Below are 18,388 nucleotides of genomic sequence, written 5' to 3' on the forward strand. Positions count from 1 at the left end.
AAACAGTGCAGACCGGATTTGTGTACCCAAATCCGTCTTGACCGGCACAACCTACGTGCGCGTCAACACGCCTCCTCGGCGATGGTACTCACCGAGTAGCTCCTTGAAACGGAAGGCCTCAGAGAATGGACAGGACTCGATGACTGCGGATAGCGGACCCTCTGGACATCGGGATTTCGAAAAACCTGGTGGGCTTCTGTATACCTCGGATCTTGCTCTCTCAGCTAGGCTCTGGTCGGGATACTTCGCACTTCTCACCGCCTCGTCTGGGTTGATCGCAGCCTCAGTCGCCCCCGCTTGACCGGAGGGAGCTTACAGGAAATCCTGCTGGTACGCGTTTATGGTCCGTCCAGCTGTGGCAGGAGACCGGGCCTGCAACGCACCGCCGGCGCGTGAGATGAGAAAGTGTCCCTGTTCGGGCGCCATTATGTGGTAAATATTCTTTTTACCGAAACTGAATTTCATACGGAATCTTTAAAATAAAGTAAAATAGCTCAGAATAACAAGAGGCAGAATCCGTGGTATAAGAGGTTTTCTAAATGGGCTTTATTCCATCCAAAATGGCCGACTCGAGTCGCGGCCTTCAGGTTCCGTCACCACGAGGGTTCAGGAAGTGAAGTACAATACTTTATTGACAAGAAGTAACTTTTATAGGTCATACATTTACAATGAAACAAGTGCAAAAAGGCGTAACAATTGATAAGATAAATTAACATAGTGATACGTAATTGAAACTAGGCGTAATAAGGAGCAAAAAGAAACGTGATTGGCTCTGATTATCTTACATAGGTGGATCTATACGATAATACTTAACATGGATGCGTGCGCAGCAGCATGACGTGTGATTGACGTGCAACTAGGGGGTGAAGGGGACTTGACATTTAGCTCTACATGTGGAGACGAGAAGTCTAGGGGGTCATGTCAACCTAATCCCAAATCATATCTAACATCCTATGTTTAGAGAACTATGTTATCCACAAGGAAGGACTCTCGGACAGAATCTATTCTATACTAACTGTATGTGCGTGTACAAGCGTCTAAGTGTCTATATGAGAAGCGAGGGGCAGAAAACTTTCCATGGCAACAGGGCTATGAATCACTTGCAGGAGGACGGAAAGGCTGAGTCCTTTGCTTGTGAGCTAAAGGAAATGTTTACCTAAATCACTAGACAGGAATGCATCGGCTGAAGAGCAAAATAGATAATTCGAAGGTGAAATACAGCTTCTTGGCAGGCAGGCAAAACTGGCCGAGGCAGGCACCGTTAGCTGCACAGGGAGTAGGACAAAGTTCATGGATACAGATGCGAGCTCAAGCTGAAACTGTCAGAGACAGAGAGCAGGGAAAGGCTTTGAGGAAAGAATCGGGCCTACTTGCCTGAACTGTAAAAATGGAGTACCTTAGCCATATAAAGTCGGTGGCTTTTCATACTTAGGAATTGAATATCCAGCCCATTGATGGCGGATCTGACAGAGAACATGTCGACGGTAGACACACATATGTTTGCGTCTTGGAAACTGGAACTGGAGGGAACATACATGTACTTGTGACATGCACATAGAATCGTTGGGGTCCAAGATAGGGGACATAACTGATCAGGAAAATCCACATTTCCACAGAAAGGTCACAGTCCTTTATTCTTCTAAGAAGTACGTAGCGTGAGATGGTATCGAACGCGGCAGAGAGAACCAATAGGATCAGTGACGCATTATTTTCCACATTCAGGGACAGTTTTAGAGTGTCAGAAACTTGCAGCAGAGCAGATTCTGTAGAATATTTGAAATAAAAACCAGAATGCTGGGGATGAAGTACATCAGAAGTTTCCAGGCAGATTTTTCAAACACTTTAGTACTCGAAGCAGTGAGATGGGGTGAAAATTTGACAGTGTGTCAGGATCTGCAAGAGATTTTTCTGGAGGGGTTTCACCACTGCCAATTTCTAAACTGAGGGGATGTCAGCCGTTGATAGTGAGGTATTGAGAATGTTATTGATAAACAGGTTTATAGTGTCAAAGACCTTGTGAAGAAAGTCAGTGGGCCAGGGGTCGTTGGGCAACCCAATGTACATACAAAACATCATCTGGTCAAGAAACTGCGAATGATACAACTTGATCATAGTGAATGCTTACCATGCTATCCCTTTAAACCTTTCTGGGAGACTGGAAAACGAAACCGGAGTGAGAAAAAGGACGTACAAAGAGTATGAAAGTAACAGACGAACACGCACTCAGATAGTGCCATACATGTGAAAAAAATTGGTGCATCATGTAGATAAAGTTCATACATAGGTAGAAGAACAACGATAAATACAAACCTGTATGCCAATATCATAAACCATCTGGCACAATATTTAATTACACCACTACCAAAACAAAAAATACAGAGATCCCAGAATGTTCTGTTCTGCAGGAGAAAGCACACGCCTGTGATCAACCTCTTCAAAAGGGAGTTCCTGGACTTAAATATTTCAGCCCATGCAACGAATTCTGTTCTTCATTTTTACATTTTTACCATTCCTACCATATTCCGACCATTCTTAACTCACATCATTCCAAGTGGATAACATGCATTGGCAAAGCCAATTCTGTCTGCCCTGTGAGAACTAGTGGCTTTGCCAATGTCTTTTAGCCAATGTTGTACAGCAGCTTGGATGCTGCTCAGCATAGTTAAAAGTTAGTGACATGTTTCTATGTTTGCTGCCTTGTACTGTGCAGCACACATAGGAACAGCAAATTACCATTGATTGGTTATGTGCAGGAAGGTGTTCCTTTCACACATAAACAATCAAAAAAATAAGTTTAGTAACTCCTGTGTGAGCATTTAGTAGCACAAATAGAAGTTTCAAAATGCCATGAATGATTGTTTATGTGCGGGAATAGAGAACTTCCTGCACATTAACAATCCTTTACACCAACGCAAACACACTTGCACTATGGGGCATAGGTTCCTTGCATTGATGCTAGGCAGTTGAACTCAGCACTAGGGGAAACACAGGCGTGTGTCGCATTCTTGTGAATAGGGCGCACCCCTGCATTTGCAGACTGGAAAAGCGTGGCGTTAGCAATGTTTGCTTAACACCACGCTTATTCATTCTGTTGTAAATATGCCCCATAGCTCCATAGGCTAACATTGGAATATTTTATTTAAGTATAAATATTGCTAGGAAGGTGCTATACATTCATTCAAAGGCTTAAAAGATTGGTAATAATAAATGACAGCATGTCACTGTTGAATTTACATTAACTAATACAGACACTAAGTTATGGCCTGCATAGAGCAGATGTTTTCTGATGGGGGGAGCTCTGCAGCTGCAGAACACAGGTCAAAAGGGGGCTAGGTAAATCAAACTGGGCTTCAAAGAAAGCAGGAAAGTAAGGCATGCCAGCCAGGTCTATCCCCCCTTCCTGCACCCCCAACCAGATGGCTGTCTAGGAATGGAATTTACAGAAGGTCTGGGGGGGTGGGATGGAAATGGAAATGAGCCACACTAGTAGGTTGGTTTAGCCAGGTCTTACTCTCCTAGAGAGGAATTCTCCATCTTGAATTTTAAAGTGCACTGCTTTGTGGGGCAAGACTATGCACCACTTTGGAGGATGCAGTCATGTTTTTGGGTGGAAACAGGCACCTCATTGGACAGGCTTACCCCCCTGCTTTTCTCATGAGATCATTGAATAAATATGCGAGAGCTGCAAAGCAATTCCGTTTTGCTGCCTGATATTACAAGAAGAAGGACTGCCCTGCTGGAACCCTGGTTGGCATCCCCGAAGGGTTGCAGTTGGAAGTGCAATCTGAAGGACTGCTTCTGCTGCACACTTGGAACTACAGCCCTAAGAATTACTTATAAAAGGATTAGGGACTGGACTTCCTGAAAGCAACAGGTGAAAAAAGCTTCCCTGCACCATCTCCCTCAAGAAGTCCCCAGTCTGGAGTGCATTCAGTAAACTTTTAAGGATTTGGCCAGGTGGGTAGTGGGAATTATAGTTCCAAACTTCCAAGGACAATCTCAGAGACTCTAGTCCCTTGGATTTGTGTTTAGGACACTTTAAACCCTGAAGAGGAACTTCAGGAAGACGTTCCAGATGTTTAGTTTGACTTTTGGAAAAAGTTCCATAAGATGACCGGCATGACAGCAAAAGTCAGGCCAGCTTACTTCAACAGCAACCAGGTCAGGATTTCAGGTTCATCCCTCTGAAAGCTCCGGATTTGACCTGGGCCTTGCGAAGAAGCAACCCTATGATGTCACTGCCTGCTAAAGGGAACCGCATGGCACCAGGAGAAAATCCTCCAGAAACGTTTTTAAGTCCAAATGTAAAACTTTGACCAGGGCCTCCAGCTTAGTGCTCAATCACAGTCAGCCTCAAACTTTGACTTTGTGCTGGTCAAGTATGACCATATGTCCAGAGTTGTCACTATATGTTTTTAAGCACTAGAAAGTGGGTAATCTTTAAAAATGTTTATCTCTGGTTCTCTATATTTGGATTTTTCATTTTGGTGTCATTTTAAAGATGTCCTACTTGTATAAATTGATGTCTGATTGTTATTGGGTGCACTGTGTTACTTATTTAATGTATTGGTGCTTTAAATGCTTTACATACCTGTCTCCTGAGTTAAGCCTGCCTGCTCGAAGCCAGCTACCAAAGGTTAAACCAGGGGCAAGTGTATTGAGAGCTTGTCTGGACGTTATATTGCGCTGGTGGCCTTATTGCTAGTGGTAGGTGCATACTTACCCCTACTAATAATCCACCTTCCAACACTAACATTTTACCAATCCAGCGTAATATTATGCAAAGATGACTTGCAAGGGCATTTGGAAAACAATCACGTTCTCCAAGATCGAAAGCTGGGTTACATAATGAGTAAGAGAACTGGAACAACTCTGACGAATGTCATACCAAATGACTGAACGCAAGCAAGCCACTTCACACTCCTTGATGTCTGAGTGACTTAAACAATCTTAGAACACTTTATGTTTTTCAAAATGCAAAACACGCAGGAAGGAGTTGGCAAAACAATGTATAAAAGGACTGATTCATTCTTGACTTCATAAAACCTGAGGAATGGGTTATGTCTCTCGTATTTTCCACTTGTAAGGTGCATCAGGACTCCTCCATGCTGCTGGTATTCCACCTTGAAATGCTTCCAGTGACAAGAGCAAAGAGGAAATAATAGTTGTATTCTGAAACATATGCTATAATATCTTGCTTTTCATATGTTAAGAGTCGTATCGTAATTGACAACATCAAAACGCCTAAATCATAGAATATAAGTCTATAATGTTCCCAAATCTTTCCTATTATAATTGTCTGCATGTCTGGGTTGAACACAAAAATATCTCACAAACTAAGAATACATCAGAATTTTCAAATTTGATCTTATGATCCATGCATAAGTAAAGCGAGCCCATTCTCAGTTTTATCTTGTATATCGCGTCCTCTGCTCTTTCAAAGCCACAACACACAGAAGCTAATCAGAGAGTTGGTATGACACACTTTGATTTCTACAAGCTCACCTACCATGGTATACGAAACATGTTCAACGGATCACAGAGAGTGCAAAATCAGGCATTCAGGTGACCTCACTTTATCCAGTATGGAACTCTTTGAACTTTAATAACAAGCATTCAAAAGCCAGTCCGAGTGATTACATGGACTCAAAATGATCTTAAGTGATGAACCAACCAACTGGCTTACAGATATATCTTGAAAAGGGATTTGTTCAGGCTTGTTGTATTGGAACAGTCCTTGTATGCTGATAGATGTTATCGGGTCATGGGTGCCCCATCTGCTGTGATATCTGGATCATTGGTAAAACAAAATTGGTCTTAAGCAAACATGGATCATGTGTGTGGGCTATGACGTAGTCCTGTCTCCTGGACTTCTGCCTGCTTACACTGGGAGGGATGCCCAAATAGCTACCCTTCAGTGGTACTCAATGTAGTGTGTTTTTAGTTTTTAGTGATCGGGAGAGTGAACAGATCTTTTTACTTGTGTCACTGAAATGGTGCCTCCTGGCCCACTCTGCTAAAGGTCTCAGTTGTGCGCTTAGCTCACTCTTGGCATGTTTTGGATAGTGTGCACAGCTGAGATTTATGTGTGACTGTGGGAAGGTACAGTGCATCAGAAAATACTGCACATGGTTGCGTATGCACCCCGGGATACATGCATGCATGTGAGAAGATACAGTGCATCAGAAGATAGCACACATGGTTTCATGAGCTTGTTGGGGTATGTATGTGCCTACAAGACGGTACAGTGCATCAGAAGATAGCTGGTGTGGCTGCTTTTGTGCATTCTGACTTAATTGTGCCTCTGAGGATGTACAATGCATTAGGAAATAGCACACATGGTTACATGTACATGTGGGCTTGTGAGCTAGTACCACATGTAGGACGTGACGCACAATGTTGCATGGGCATTCTGGGATGCATGGCTGCCCATACAAGGGTGCAATGCATAAGAGGATACACACATGTGCATATGTGTGCACAGTAGTGTGCATGATTGCAATGGACACAACACATGGATGACATTGGGTTTCATTTTGGGAGGGCCAGGGCTTGATGGATTAGTAAAGAGAGATAGAGATTTCCCCTGGACAGATCAGTAGATTGATACATTCCTGAGAGCTGGGTGGGGCACACATTGGATGAAGGGAGAGCCAGGCTTTTCGATGCAAGTCTTAGTGTCTCTGCTCTGAAAGGAGGCTGAGGCTATTTGGAAACCTTTTGATGAGCATATCACTGAGCCTGACATCCAGGTGTTAACTGCTCCTCAGTCCTGTGACCTGTGTTTGGGGCTATCAAGATTGGAAACTGCCCTGCTGTGATAGACTACTCCATGGAGGAAGAGCACAAAAAAGAAGTGGGCACTTGAGAGTGTCTAGCCCCCAAAAAATGAACTCAAACAAAAAGAGAGATTTTCAATCATGTGTGTCTGAAACTGGATTATAAAATGGGGAGCTTCTGACTCCCAAATTGTCAAACTGAAACTGTACATCAGTTTGCAGAAGCTCATCAGAAGTTCTTCTTGTTATGACGGGGACTTGGAATTAAGGGTCTGAGTGTCTCCAAGGCTGGGTGAGGTGACATCACCCAAGAGAATCTAGATCATTTGTCTGGAAGACCATTTCTGCCTGGCCCAGGACCAATGGGTCATTTTGGGAAAAAGAGATTGTCTGTAGGGAGCAAGGTCAAGTAGGGGTCCTGTGAAGAAGATCCCAGCAGTGGAGTGTGATATTCTGGGCTATCGAGAACAGCCTGCTCTTCAGGTTGCCTGCCTGTGTGAACAGTATGTTAGGTGGGTTCCACGGAGAATACAAGACTGCTGTCGTGATTGGATAATCTGCCCATTTGCGTTGTGTGACACCATGATGCCAGAAGGGGGCAGTTGCTAAGAGAAATGGTCACCGATCCTGTGCCGTACTGCCATTAAGAAGGGGGTGTTGCTCTTGGTAGTACTGAGACCAAAATAGGGCTGATTCCTCATTGATGCTGCTAATCCCATATGTCTGGGATGGGATCCATGAGAAGACTAAACACCGTCATTCAGTGAGTGCTATCAAGGCCCTCTGCAAATCAGGAGGGGGCAAGAGTCCTGGATCAGGACCATTTCCCTAGGACAGCGTGCAGTTGTAATTCCCAGCAGGTGGGGGATTCCAGAGTTGGTACCAATTTTCTCCTACCTCAGTCTGGGAGCCACCAAAGCCCATCCAACAGAAGGAGATGATGGATGGAGCGCTGACATTTTTCAAACACTCACCCCCAGTCACAGATCTGGGTTGAATCTATCACTGTTTTTTAGCTCACTTTGCCACCCCTGTTCAGACCCAGCTATATGCAAATCAGTCTTGACCCTGTGCCTCATGGGAACTGCCAAGCCAGGTCTTCCTTGTACTGAAAAAAGCATCCTGGGCCACCAAAAGCCAGCCATGGGTGAAGAAGTGTTACCATCAAATCAGAGGGGAGCCATAAACATCTGCCGCACAGCCAACTATGCTCATCGTCAGGCTTGGAACACAAGCCCATGGACACTGAACTGCCATCCAAGTGAGTGCAGATAAAATACTGGGCCATTGGGCTCTGGGGGAAATTGTCCTGACTGACACATGCAGGGGTTAGGACCCATGAACTTTTTATAAAAGCCCTCATTGAACTTCTAAGACTTGAACTCAGTAGCAATGCATCCATAGATGGGGAATTAGGACAGGAATTGCCTTGGGTAACATTAGCAGGGATGCCTTAAGATGGCTGTGTATATTCTTTGAAGTGTATTTTATTGTACTGTGTTAGAAATGGGGGTCTCTCGTTGCAAGGGCTTGCACCTTTGTCCAAATAGGGACCCTTCTTCCCAGTCAGGATAAGGGAGTTACCCTCCTAAAATAACCCCTGCTCACCCCCTCAGTAGCTTGGCACGAGCAGCAATGTTTATCTTTGAGGCAGTGTGTAAAGCATTTGCACATAAGCCACAGTAATACAATGTAAGCACTACAAAAGGACACCACACCAGTTTGGAAAAATAGCCAATATTTATATATCTTTAAGACAAGACCAAAAACGATAACAATCCACAATACAGTACCTACAAATCTACAGTTGTAAAAATAAGCTTTAAAAACAGTTCCTTGATGTCGATAGCTCAGTCCGGGGCTATCACAGCATTGTGAGCAAACAAATCCAAACAGTTCTGGCTGACCTCAGCATTGCGGGCCAGCTACGGTGTTGGGAAGACCCGCAAACAGTACCTTTTAGAAACGCAGGGCCCCAGCGACCTCTTTGCTGACTTTCTGAAAACATGGTGCCCGCAGGCATCGGTTCGAGAGGTCGGTGCAGGAGTCGTCGGGCCCTCACCGTCACACGCATTGCCGGTCGATCTCCTCTCTGTTGGGATCAGGAGTGGTGGCGTCGGCAGCTGTCGGGTGCTGCAGTGTGAAGTGCAGCGGTGCAGCATGCGGTGTCCTTAGGTCGCGTGGGAGCAGCGGCTCGGTGGTGTTGTCAGATGGCATCGTCGGTGAGCCCAGGGTCGCGGTGCGAGATGAAGGCGGTGCTCATCACGGTGCTAGCAGGTCACGGTAAAAGCAGCGTCGTTGTCGTTGCTGAAGTCGATGGCGCCGGCGTCGGTAGGCCAAGGCTGCGGTGCAGGATGAGGGTGCAATCAACGGCATCAATTTTGGCATGGAGCGGTCATCGTCGGGGATACCAAGGCGTCATTGTGAAGTGAGGCGGTGCGGAGCGCAGGGTGCCCACAAGTCACGGTGCGAGCAACGGCTCGGTGGCGGCATCAGATGGCGACATCGGTGAGACCAGGGTCGCAGTGAGGTGTTGCAGCTGTGCCCTCTGCAGTGCCAAGGCGTTGCCATGAAGCGAGGTGGTGTGGAGTGTGGTGCCCACAGGTCGTGGTGCGAGTAGTGGCTCGGCAGCAGCGGTGGCAGCAGGCGCCGTCGGTAAGACCAAGGTCACGGAGTGGCATTGCGGCGGTGCCCTCTGCAGTGCTGTCAAGACACTGAGTCGGCAGCGGCGTCATAGAAGTCGTTGAGTTGCTTTTCCTTTGTTGCAGCACAAAACACACAGTCCCTAGTGCTGTGGGCAGAAGAGCTTGAAGTCTTTGTTGTTCCTGAGACTTCTTAAACAGGGGGGCAAGCTCTACCTCAATCCCTTGGAGAAACTCACAAAGCTGATTACAGAAAGTTCAGTCCAGTCCTTTCACTGCCCAAGACAGAAGCAGCCACTGCAGGCCAACACAGCAGAGCACACAGCAAAGTGGTAGGTCCTCCTCACAGCTTCTCCAGCTCTTCTTCTTGGCAGTCTTCTTGATCCAAAAGAGTTCTAAAGTTCAGGGGTCTGGGTCCCAATATTTATACCCCCAAATCCTTTGATCTCTTAGGCAGAGAGTGTTTGTGCACAGCCAGAACCAGTTCTGCCTTCTCTGGTGTGATTTCCTGGCAGGAGGTGGAGATAGCATTGTCAGAGGCAGACCAGGCCCTTTGAGGTGCAAGGAAATCTCCTCCCTCTTCCCCCATTGCAGCCCAAGTCTATTCAGCCATTTCCTGACCTGCCTAGACTATCTGGAGCCATTCCTGCTCCCCAGCCTTCTGTCATTCAAAACCCAGACAGGCAATCCACATTCCAGCAGAGGCACACAGGATGACTGAGCAAGAAAATACCTACTTTCTAAAAGTGGTATATTCAAACACAGAATGTAAAAATCACCTTCACTAAAAGATGCATCTTTATAGATTCTGAGTTCAAGCATTCTAAATTGTATTTTCCTACCTAATTCCCAGGGCCAGTTATGTTTAGAAGATGTTATAAACAAACTTCCCATTCTGTCCTATGGGGAACAGGGAACCTTGGAATAGTGAAAAACGAAATGGGCTGTAATTCACTATCAGGGCATGCCACACACACCAGGGCATGTCCTACCTTTCACATACACTGCACCCTGCCCACAGGGGTACCTCGGGCCTGCCTTAGGGGTGACTAACATGTAGAAAAGGAAAGGTTTAGGGCCTGGCAAGTGGGGGCATTTGCCAAGTCGACATAAAGTTACACACTGCGCTCAGACTCTGCACTGGCAGGTCTTAGTTACCTTTTTAGGGCTACTCACATGGGTGGCACAATCAGTGCTGCAGGCCCACTAGTATCATTTGATTTACAGGTCCTGGCACACGCAGTGCACTTTACAAGGGACTAACAAGTAAATCAAATATCCAATCATGGAAACAAAAATCCATGACACAATTTACCTCAGGAGCACTTGCACTTTACCACTGATCAGTAGTGAGAAAAGTGCACAGAAACAGTACCCCAGCAAAAATAGAGTCAAAACCGGGAGGGCAGAAAGTAAAAACTCAGGGGGAGCATACCAAAAGATGCCAAGTCTAACATACTTTGCATTCAATTGGGCAATCATGTATTGCATATTTGCATATTTTGAGTTGTGAGTGTGTGCTCATCTTAAATCAGCCTCCCTCCGCAAGGAGCCTGGTACTGCTTTGCCTGTGCTACCACTGAGAGTCAGGTGCTTTAGAGGTACTTGGCCAAGTTGATTAGAGCCCATAGTAGGCCGGACCCTGGGACATCAAAGTAAAATGCTTCAACCATCACATTGGGCCCAGTAGCTCTTGCTCCCCGTGGCTATAACTTAACTCCCCCTAAGTAAAGCCCTATGATTCTCTTGTGCAGCTACCATACTAAAGTGACTGTAGGGTGGAATTACAGAGCCGTACAAAAGCCTACAATTAATTAATAAATAAGCACATTTCTGCTATCTTTAATTGGTATGTAATACCTGAGGACAACAACCACTTTCGCTGTTATTATGGCAATGTACATTGGCTGTTATTGTGGCAATGCAAATTAAGCCCTCAAATTGACTAAGGATGCCAATTCTGTGTAAGACCTAATTTAGATCTAGGTGTACGCTCTGTCATTTTTGCCAAGGATTCCACCCTATCCTTGCCCCACTCAATCTAACAATGTTTAACATTGTGGCAGGCATCAACAGATATAATCTTGGTGATTGTTCTACCATTGTGATGACCACCTGGAACTTGTGGAAAACATGCGTGCTCGAATGCTAAGGATCCACCCTCTCTCTCATTTGGGTATGGCAGTGGTTGGGGAATCTCAGGGATTCTCCATGCCCTGTTGGCATGGATAGTGCTTTGTTTGAAACTTTAGGTCCCGGAGTCTAGTAAGTTTGATTCCCGCAGGCCTGCTGCTCATCTATGCCTGGGGAGAACCTGTGCAAACAAGGAAAACACATCCAAGGGCATTATATGTGCTGCATGGCTAATAAGGATTATTGATTCTCTCCCTGGGCCACATGGAAATCCAACTGTTCTCCAGCCATCATGCTGGTGTGAGGGGCAAATGTAGCTCAAGTTTTGAGCTAGCAGTGCTTTTCAGCCTTGCTTCGCCATTGTACTTTACCTGTCTTTTATTATCAGAAATGAGCATTGGATTTCCATTGACTGATCCTGGCATGATGTGTTACTGGTGCTTATCAATAGGTTTAATTAAATGTACACAGGATAAATCTCCCACGCTACTGAAAAAAACTGCTAATAAGGGTAATGATGAATATCTGGGAATGAACAACATGCACTAATACATTACAGGAATATACTGCATGTTAAGTTGATTGTATAAGGTAAGTTTAATCTTGTCAGTAGCAGGGCCCAGCTCATCTACTTAGTGAGGTAAATGGGCCTAACCCTGCAAATCAGCAACATAATATTAAGTGAAATAGCAAAGTGCCTTTTTCAAAGGGAATGCCTCCATAGACTATACTTCACTGATGTTCATATAAGTAATTGCAATCCTTCATTGAGCATAACATTTGGAGTAAGTCTCTGTTTCACTTAATCATGGTGTGCACAACATAAATTTAATGCAAAAATACCAGATATACAGAGTTACTTTCACCCTGGAATTATGATAACTGGGATTATTTCCTGAATCTGTAATATTTCATTACACCTAAAAAGAGTCCTTCTAAATGTCATTACAATAAAACGTAATGGATAAATGTCTGTACTTGTTCAATAGTGGAATCTAACATATCACAGAGTTGTTTTTAAAATATTCCATCTGCTATTTTCTCAGATTCCTTGGAATGTATGATGTGTCCAGATGACCACTGGTCAAGCAATGAAAAAGACAGATGCATTCCGAAGAAGATTGACTTTTTGTCATACAAGGAGCCCCTGGGGTTAATCCTAGCTGTTATCTCAGTCTTTCTCTTCCTCAATGCTACTGTTATCTTGTGTATATTCATGAGATATCAGCACACTCCAGTGGTGCGAGCCAATAACCTTAATCTCAGCTATATTCTCCTTGTGTCCCTCATGCTGTGCTTCCTCTGTTCCTTGGTTTTCATCGGTCTGCCCAGCAGAGTGACCTGCATGGTCCGTCAAGTGATCTTTGGTATATCCTTCTCAACTGCTGTTTCCTGTGTGATGGCAAAAACAGTCACAGTGGTCATTGCCTTTAGGGCCACCAAGCCCAATAGCAACTTGAGGAGATGGATTGGCAACAGGACTTCTTTATCTATTGTGCTAACTGCCACCTTCATAGAGCTGAGCCTTGGTGTTATCTGGCAGTGGACATGGCCCTCTTTCCCGGAACTTAACAACAGTGTTAACAATTGGAAGATTGAAGCTGAATGCAATGAGGGCTCAATACAAATGTTCTATTGCATGTTGGCCTTTACAGGATTTTTGGCATGTGTGAGTTTTGGGATTGCATTTTTAGCCCGGAATTTGCCAGACACCTTCAATGAAGCCAAGTTTATCACCTTCAGCATGCTGGTGTTTTTGAGTGTCTGGCTCTCTTTTATTCCAGCCTATCTCAGCACAAAAGGAAAATACCTGGTAGCAACTGAGATTTTTGCTATCTTGTCTTCTGGTGCTGGTGTTCTATTTTGCATTTTTGCTCCAAAGATTTACATCATCTTTTTAAAACCAGAGATGGCTACAAAGAATCTTGTGGTCAGAAAGTCAGCACAGCCTAGTAGAACAAAAACACAAATTGTTTGAATGTAGAGGAGGATGTGTTAGTAGTTATGCTTCATACCGATTAATTAAAAAATCCTCAGTTTGCAAGCTGTAATTTTTCACCTTCTTCATTGGTTAATAAAGTGGGCCATATTTTTCTCACAAGGTCTCATGTGTTTTTCATAATATAATTTAACTAGGATTATAATTGAGATATTTTGTGTTGATTGGCAGTTCATATCCTTTGCTGACTTATCATATCTGGGATTGCCTACCTGTATACTTCGGATGCCTACATCTCATTTTAGCTATTGGACCAGATATTTTTTCCAAGTTTTTATCCATTGTTTATCATAAGTACCCTTTCCAATGTATCAAGTAACATTATGTCCTGTTTTATAGTTTAGGTTTTTTAAAGAGGGTGAAATAGTGACCCAGAAAATTACCGCCTCAACACCTGCAAGAATAGGTGGATAATCTGGCACTCATTAAATGGAATCAAGCAGGATTTTGCTCCGGCCAGGGAAGCACGTCAAACATTGCCTCCCTGACCGTCTGTTTTAGAAATCCTTTGTCTCAAAATCAACTTTATATGCTTGTTTAATCGAAGGCAGCATTCGATAGAGTCCCCTGAAATTTACCCAGGGAGAATGATCTCCCCAGGATACCTCTGATAGCTATCCAGCCTCCGTATACTGAAACTTGGTTGCGTGTTAGATTGGGTGATGGGTCTAAACTCTCCCAGAAAATCTAAACCACTTCATTGAAATAAGGGAATGTGCTTGCCCCCTTACTTTGTAACATCTACCTGTCAAGCATATCAACAAGATTGTGTAAATGCCCATCCACAAAACATTGGAAGCCTTTGCCTCACAGATACGCAATATAAGACTATTTACTCTTGATGAGCATGACCCCCTTAGGTCTACAACATCTTTTAGATGCACTTTCAAGTTTCATCAAGATGCACAAACTATAAATTAATTATAAAAAAATTAGGATGGAGAAATTGTGTAAGAAAATGAAACACCCAGAGCGTGGCTGATTGAAGGTGTCAGACTATCAGTTAAATCAAAATATAAATACCCTGGAATACTTTTTGACAGAAGAGGCACCTTTACTGCACACATTGATTTAATGAAATCCAAAGCTGCCTCCCTAACATTCAGTTTCAACACCCTGTTGAAATCTTTTCAAGGTCCTATTCTGGCCTTCCATCTATCTTATATGGGTGTAAAATAATAATAGGAACAAAGGTGGCAAGGCTGCAGGACCTGCTAATTGCTAAATCCTATATATTTGTACACAGGCTCCCTAAGTTATACATCTCTGGCTCAACTACACTTTAGGGATAGGCCTGACAAAACAATCGATTGCCACAAAGTGCTGCTTCCTAAAAATGTGCCACAGATTTAAAATGGTGGAGGACAATACATTAGCTGTCTTTGTCTGGCTTGAAACCAATCAGCCAAAATTAAAATCAATTTGTTATCTTAGTCTCAGGGATGCCCTGCAGTTGCTGCAGGCCTTCGAATTGTGGCAAGGAAGGCCATCATCTGCCCAATTTAAAAGGATTCTCAACAGGTTTGCCATACTTTTCTCCATGCAAGAAGATAAAGAGAAGCTGGCAAAGTTTACCCATGCCTGACAAAGCATTAATGCCTTTGCTTTTGCCTGGCAATGCTACCGGAGCGCAGAAGGATGTTGTGGGCAGCTTCAATCAGGCGGCTGTCAGCTTTTGCAGGCAAGCCATCATTGCATCACTCAACCCAGTAAACACACTGCTTAGCATCCGGATGTTAAAATTTGCTGGGAATTTTCGAAGCTAGAACAAAACACCCACATGGATGAAATACAGGCCACATGCAGTATCGGCAAGGAGCACAGATCCTTTGCTGCATACTGAAACTGTTATATATAGGAGTAAACCATGATGTCTGACAGACCTGGGCCAGAGGTTGTAAATAAAAGTAACCACAAATAAACACTGTAGATCGGCCCAGCAAGTATCAATAACAGGACCCACAAGAACTATCCTTGAAACATGCACTGCAAAAAACATACTCCTGAAACATGCTCTGACACTTTGAAGTCCTCTGGATAACTACGTCTAAGAATTTTTTTTAATACATCCCTTTGAATGTACAGTTATAAAAGTCACTTTGTATTTTTATCTGCATTCAATGTCAAGATTGCACTTTTCATTAACTCTTTCATGAAAACAACATTTTACTGCTCTTTTATATATTTTTGCCAGTGTGATGATTTTAATTAACTATGCACTTTGATAATAAAAAATTAAATGATAACATCCCTGTTGTAAATAGATTTGATGTACTTGAGGGTGTTGACTGACTCATCAGCAAAGAGGGATTTTACAACACTATGTCTTAAGGGAGGGAAAAGGAGGGCCCACAAGGTGATGGACCCTATTGTATGGGTAGTAGGAATAGACACCTATGAAACATGAACAAGCTAAAGACAAGGCCCCAAAGGTCAAGTATACTGAGTCAGTTGAGAACCCATTGAGTGCCTATCATAGATTGAGCTGACTCCACTATTATTCCTGCATGCCAGCAGATGCCTCATGTGGGATGGGTCATTTTGTGGACCAAACTCACTCAGTAGAAATAGTAAAAATTGGTAGAGTGTGTTCCGATAGTTGTGGTGGGGAGAGTATTGCCAGTGCTCCTAGCCAAGAAGGGCAAGCTGGAATAAAGATGACCTGAAATGTTGAGCAGGCTAACTTAGTGGTAAGATTGTTGCCATGGAATGTCACTGGTCTAGGCACTAAGCTTGATTGTTCGGACTGGGGAGCGTTTATTGACCTGTTTGACGTTTGTCTATTTCAGGAAACTTGGCAGACAAAGGAGGCACAGTGAGTTGGGTTTGCCTCCTTTAGTAAAAAAGCAATATTGGGGATAGGGGCAGACCATCAGGTGGCTTGATTACACAGATTGGAGTGCATCTTGGTTGCCCAGTAATGACAGTTGAGATAGCATCCGACGATATTCTTTGAAAACATCTCTTATTTCCATCCCAGTTCACTTTTTTGTGTAAAATGTTTATTCATGATCTGTGGGCTTTGGGAGGAATCTCCACTAGTGGAGATTCTTGAAACACACATGGCCTCGCTACTGGGGCAGCATGCAAGGTAGCGGGTGGTGATTTTAATTGCCAATTTACGCCCCTTGACGTACATTTTGAGGACACCATATTAATCGAGAATAACTCTTGGTTGGTTTAAGATTTGTCTATACCCCCTATTAAAAAATGGTCCCCATTGGCCCTACACATCTACACATTTAGCCTTAATCAATCTGTGTGAGCCTGTAATGGGAGAACACCATCAGACAAGAATGGTATGCATACCTTCAATTGGACCAGGAGTTCCAGATTGATAGAGATTACATTTTAGTTGATGTCAGACTTTGGTCCTATGTTGCTGATATGTCCATTGCTTTAAGACATGATGGTGACCATAATGCCCTAGCACTTGATTTCACCCTCACAGTTTGCAGTGTACCGGCTACCCGGTATGATGCTTGTTATGGTAGACATTATTTTCCAATCAATAAGCATATAATCAAATGGAGTGTGATAGACCGCAGAATAACTAAGGCTGATCTATCAGGTAGTTGAGAAAAGCCTAGGAGTTTTTGTGAATAATCTAGTATCTCTGCAAGGCAATGCAGCCACTCCACAGAGGATTGGTGAGGTCCATGCTCATCTTTATAGTGAACTAAAGAATATCTTCTATGAGGCTAAAAATCCGGGAGTTAGAAAGATCACTACCTCTTGGTTTAAATACAGTGTAGACACGCTAAATTGTCACTACTTAATGCAATAAATTAATAGGATAAAAGCCTAACCCAAGTTGTGCGAGTGGCTTATATAAAGTCAGTCAACAATGCCAAGAGGGAAAGACCCAAGGTAGATGGGAAGACATACTTAGCCCCACAAGGAGTAAAGACCACACTGCAATTTGGAATCTGGTCTCAACATGGAATTCAGTAGGCATCATGACTATATGAAAAAACTCAGTAGTAGATGCCTGGAACAAGTATTTTTCAAGCTTATGTGGGGATCCTGTTTTTTTGGTCACACACAATGCTAATAACAAGATACGTACAAAGGTGGTATGCTCTAGAAGTTGGTTTACAACAGTTATGATTGATGAGGTAATTATGAGCTTAAAAAAGACTGCCCCCAACACAGCACCAGATATTGATAAAATACCGGGTGATTTATTCTTGTCAGAATGTTAGGTATGGGACCCCTACCGTACGCTATTATTTAATGCCATTATGGAAGGGATGCACATACCACATTCTGGGGCGGGGGGGAAAATCATCCCTATTTTCAAAAAAGGCTCACCTCTGCTCCCCACAAACTATCGATCTATCATTTTAATAGATACTATGCAAAAAATATTTTCTAGAGTCATTTTAGAAACACTGCAAGAATTGATTTGAAGCCCCTTGTAAGCAGGCTTCTTCCAAAATACCTTAATGATTAATCAGGTGTTTAGGTTGCAGCTTCTCTACTGAAAAACTATAGTATTGGAGGGGTAGACTCCAAATGTTTTTTGAAGACTTACAGTCAGCTTTTGACCTTGTCCCCACGAGAATTTTGTGGTAGGTGTTGTCTGACATGGCGGTAACACCTTCCCGTCTTTCCATTATAGAAAGTCTTCACGAACAGGATTTTCCACAGGTGCGATGTAGTAGGCTTGGGGAGGTGGCCACACTCTTCTCCGTGTTTAACGAGGCCCCTAGTTTAATCTCAATGAAAGTACCAGCTCTTATACTCTCCTCCTTTCAAACAACCCATGGGTATACAGAAAGTTCTCAACAAATTTAGTAATTTCTGTGCACTAAGTGGACTTGAAATTAATT

The 18,388-nt window shown here is 43.6% G+C and overlaps 1 protein-coding gene across 1 annotated transcript in view; it reads left to right on the forward strand.

The window, feature by feature from the left end:
- Positions 1-13,532, forward strand: part of LOC146796869 (extracellular calcium-sensing receptor-like) — a 143,721-nt gene extending 130,189 nt beyond the window's left edge. Inside the window, exon 6 of the mRNA XM_085631406.1 lies at positions 12,601-13,532. Within this exon, the coding sequence (XP_085487532.1) occupies positions 12,601-13,532 (932 nt within the window). The remainder of the gene's footprint in view (positions 1-12,600) is intronic.
- The last annotated feature ends 4,856 nt before the right edge of the window (positions 13,533-18,388 follow it).

The sequence above is a fragment of the Triturus cristatus genome, chromosome 10 (assembly GCF_964204655.1).
Source record: "Triturus cristatus chromosome 10, aTriCri1.1, whole genome shotgun sequence".
Taxonomy (NCBI): Eukaryota; Metazoa; Chordata; class Amphibia; order Caudata; family Salamandridae; genus Triturus; species Triturus cristatus.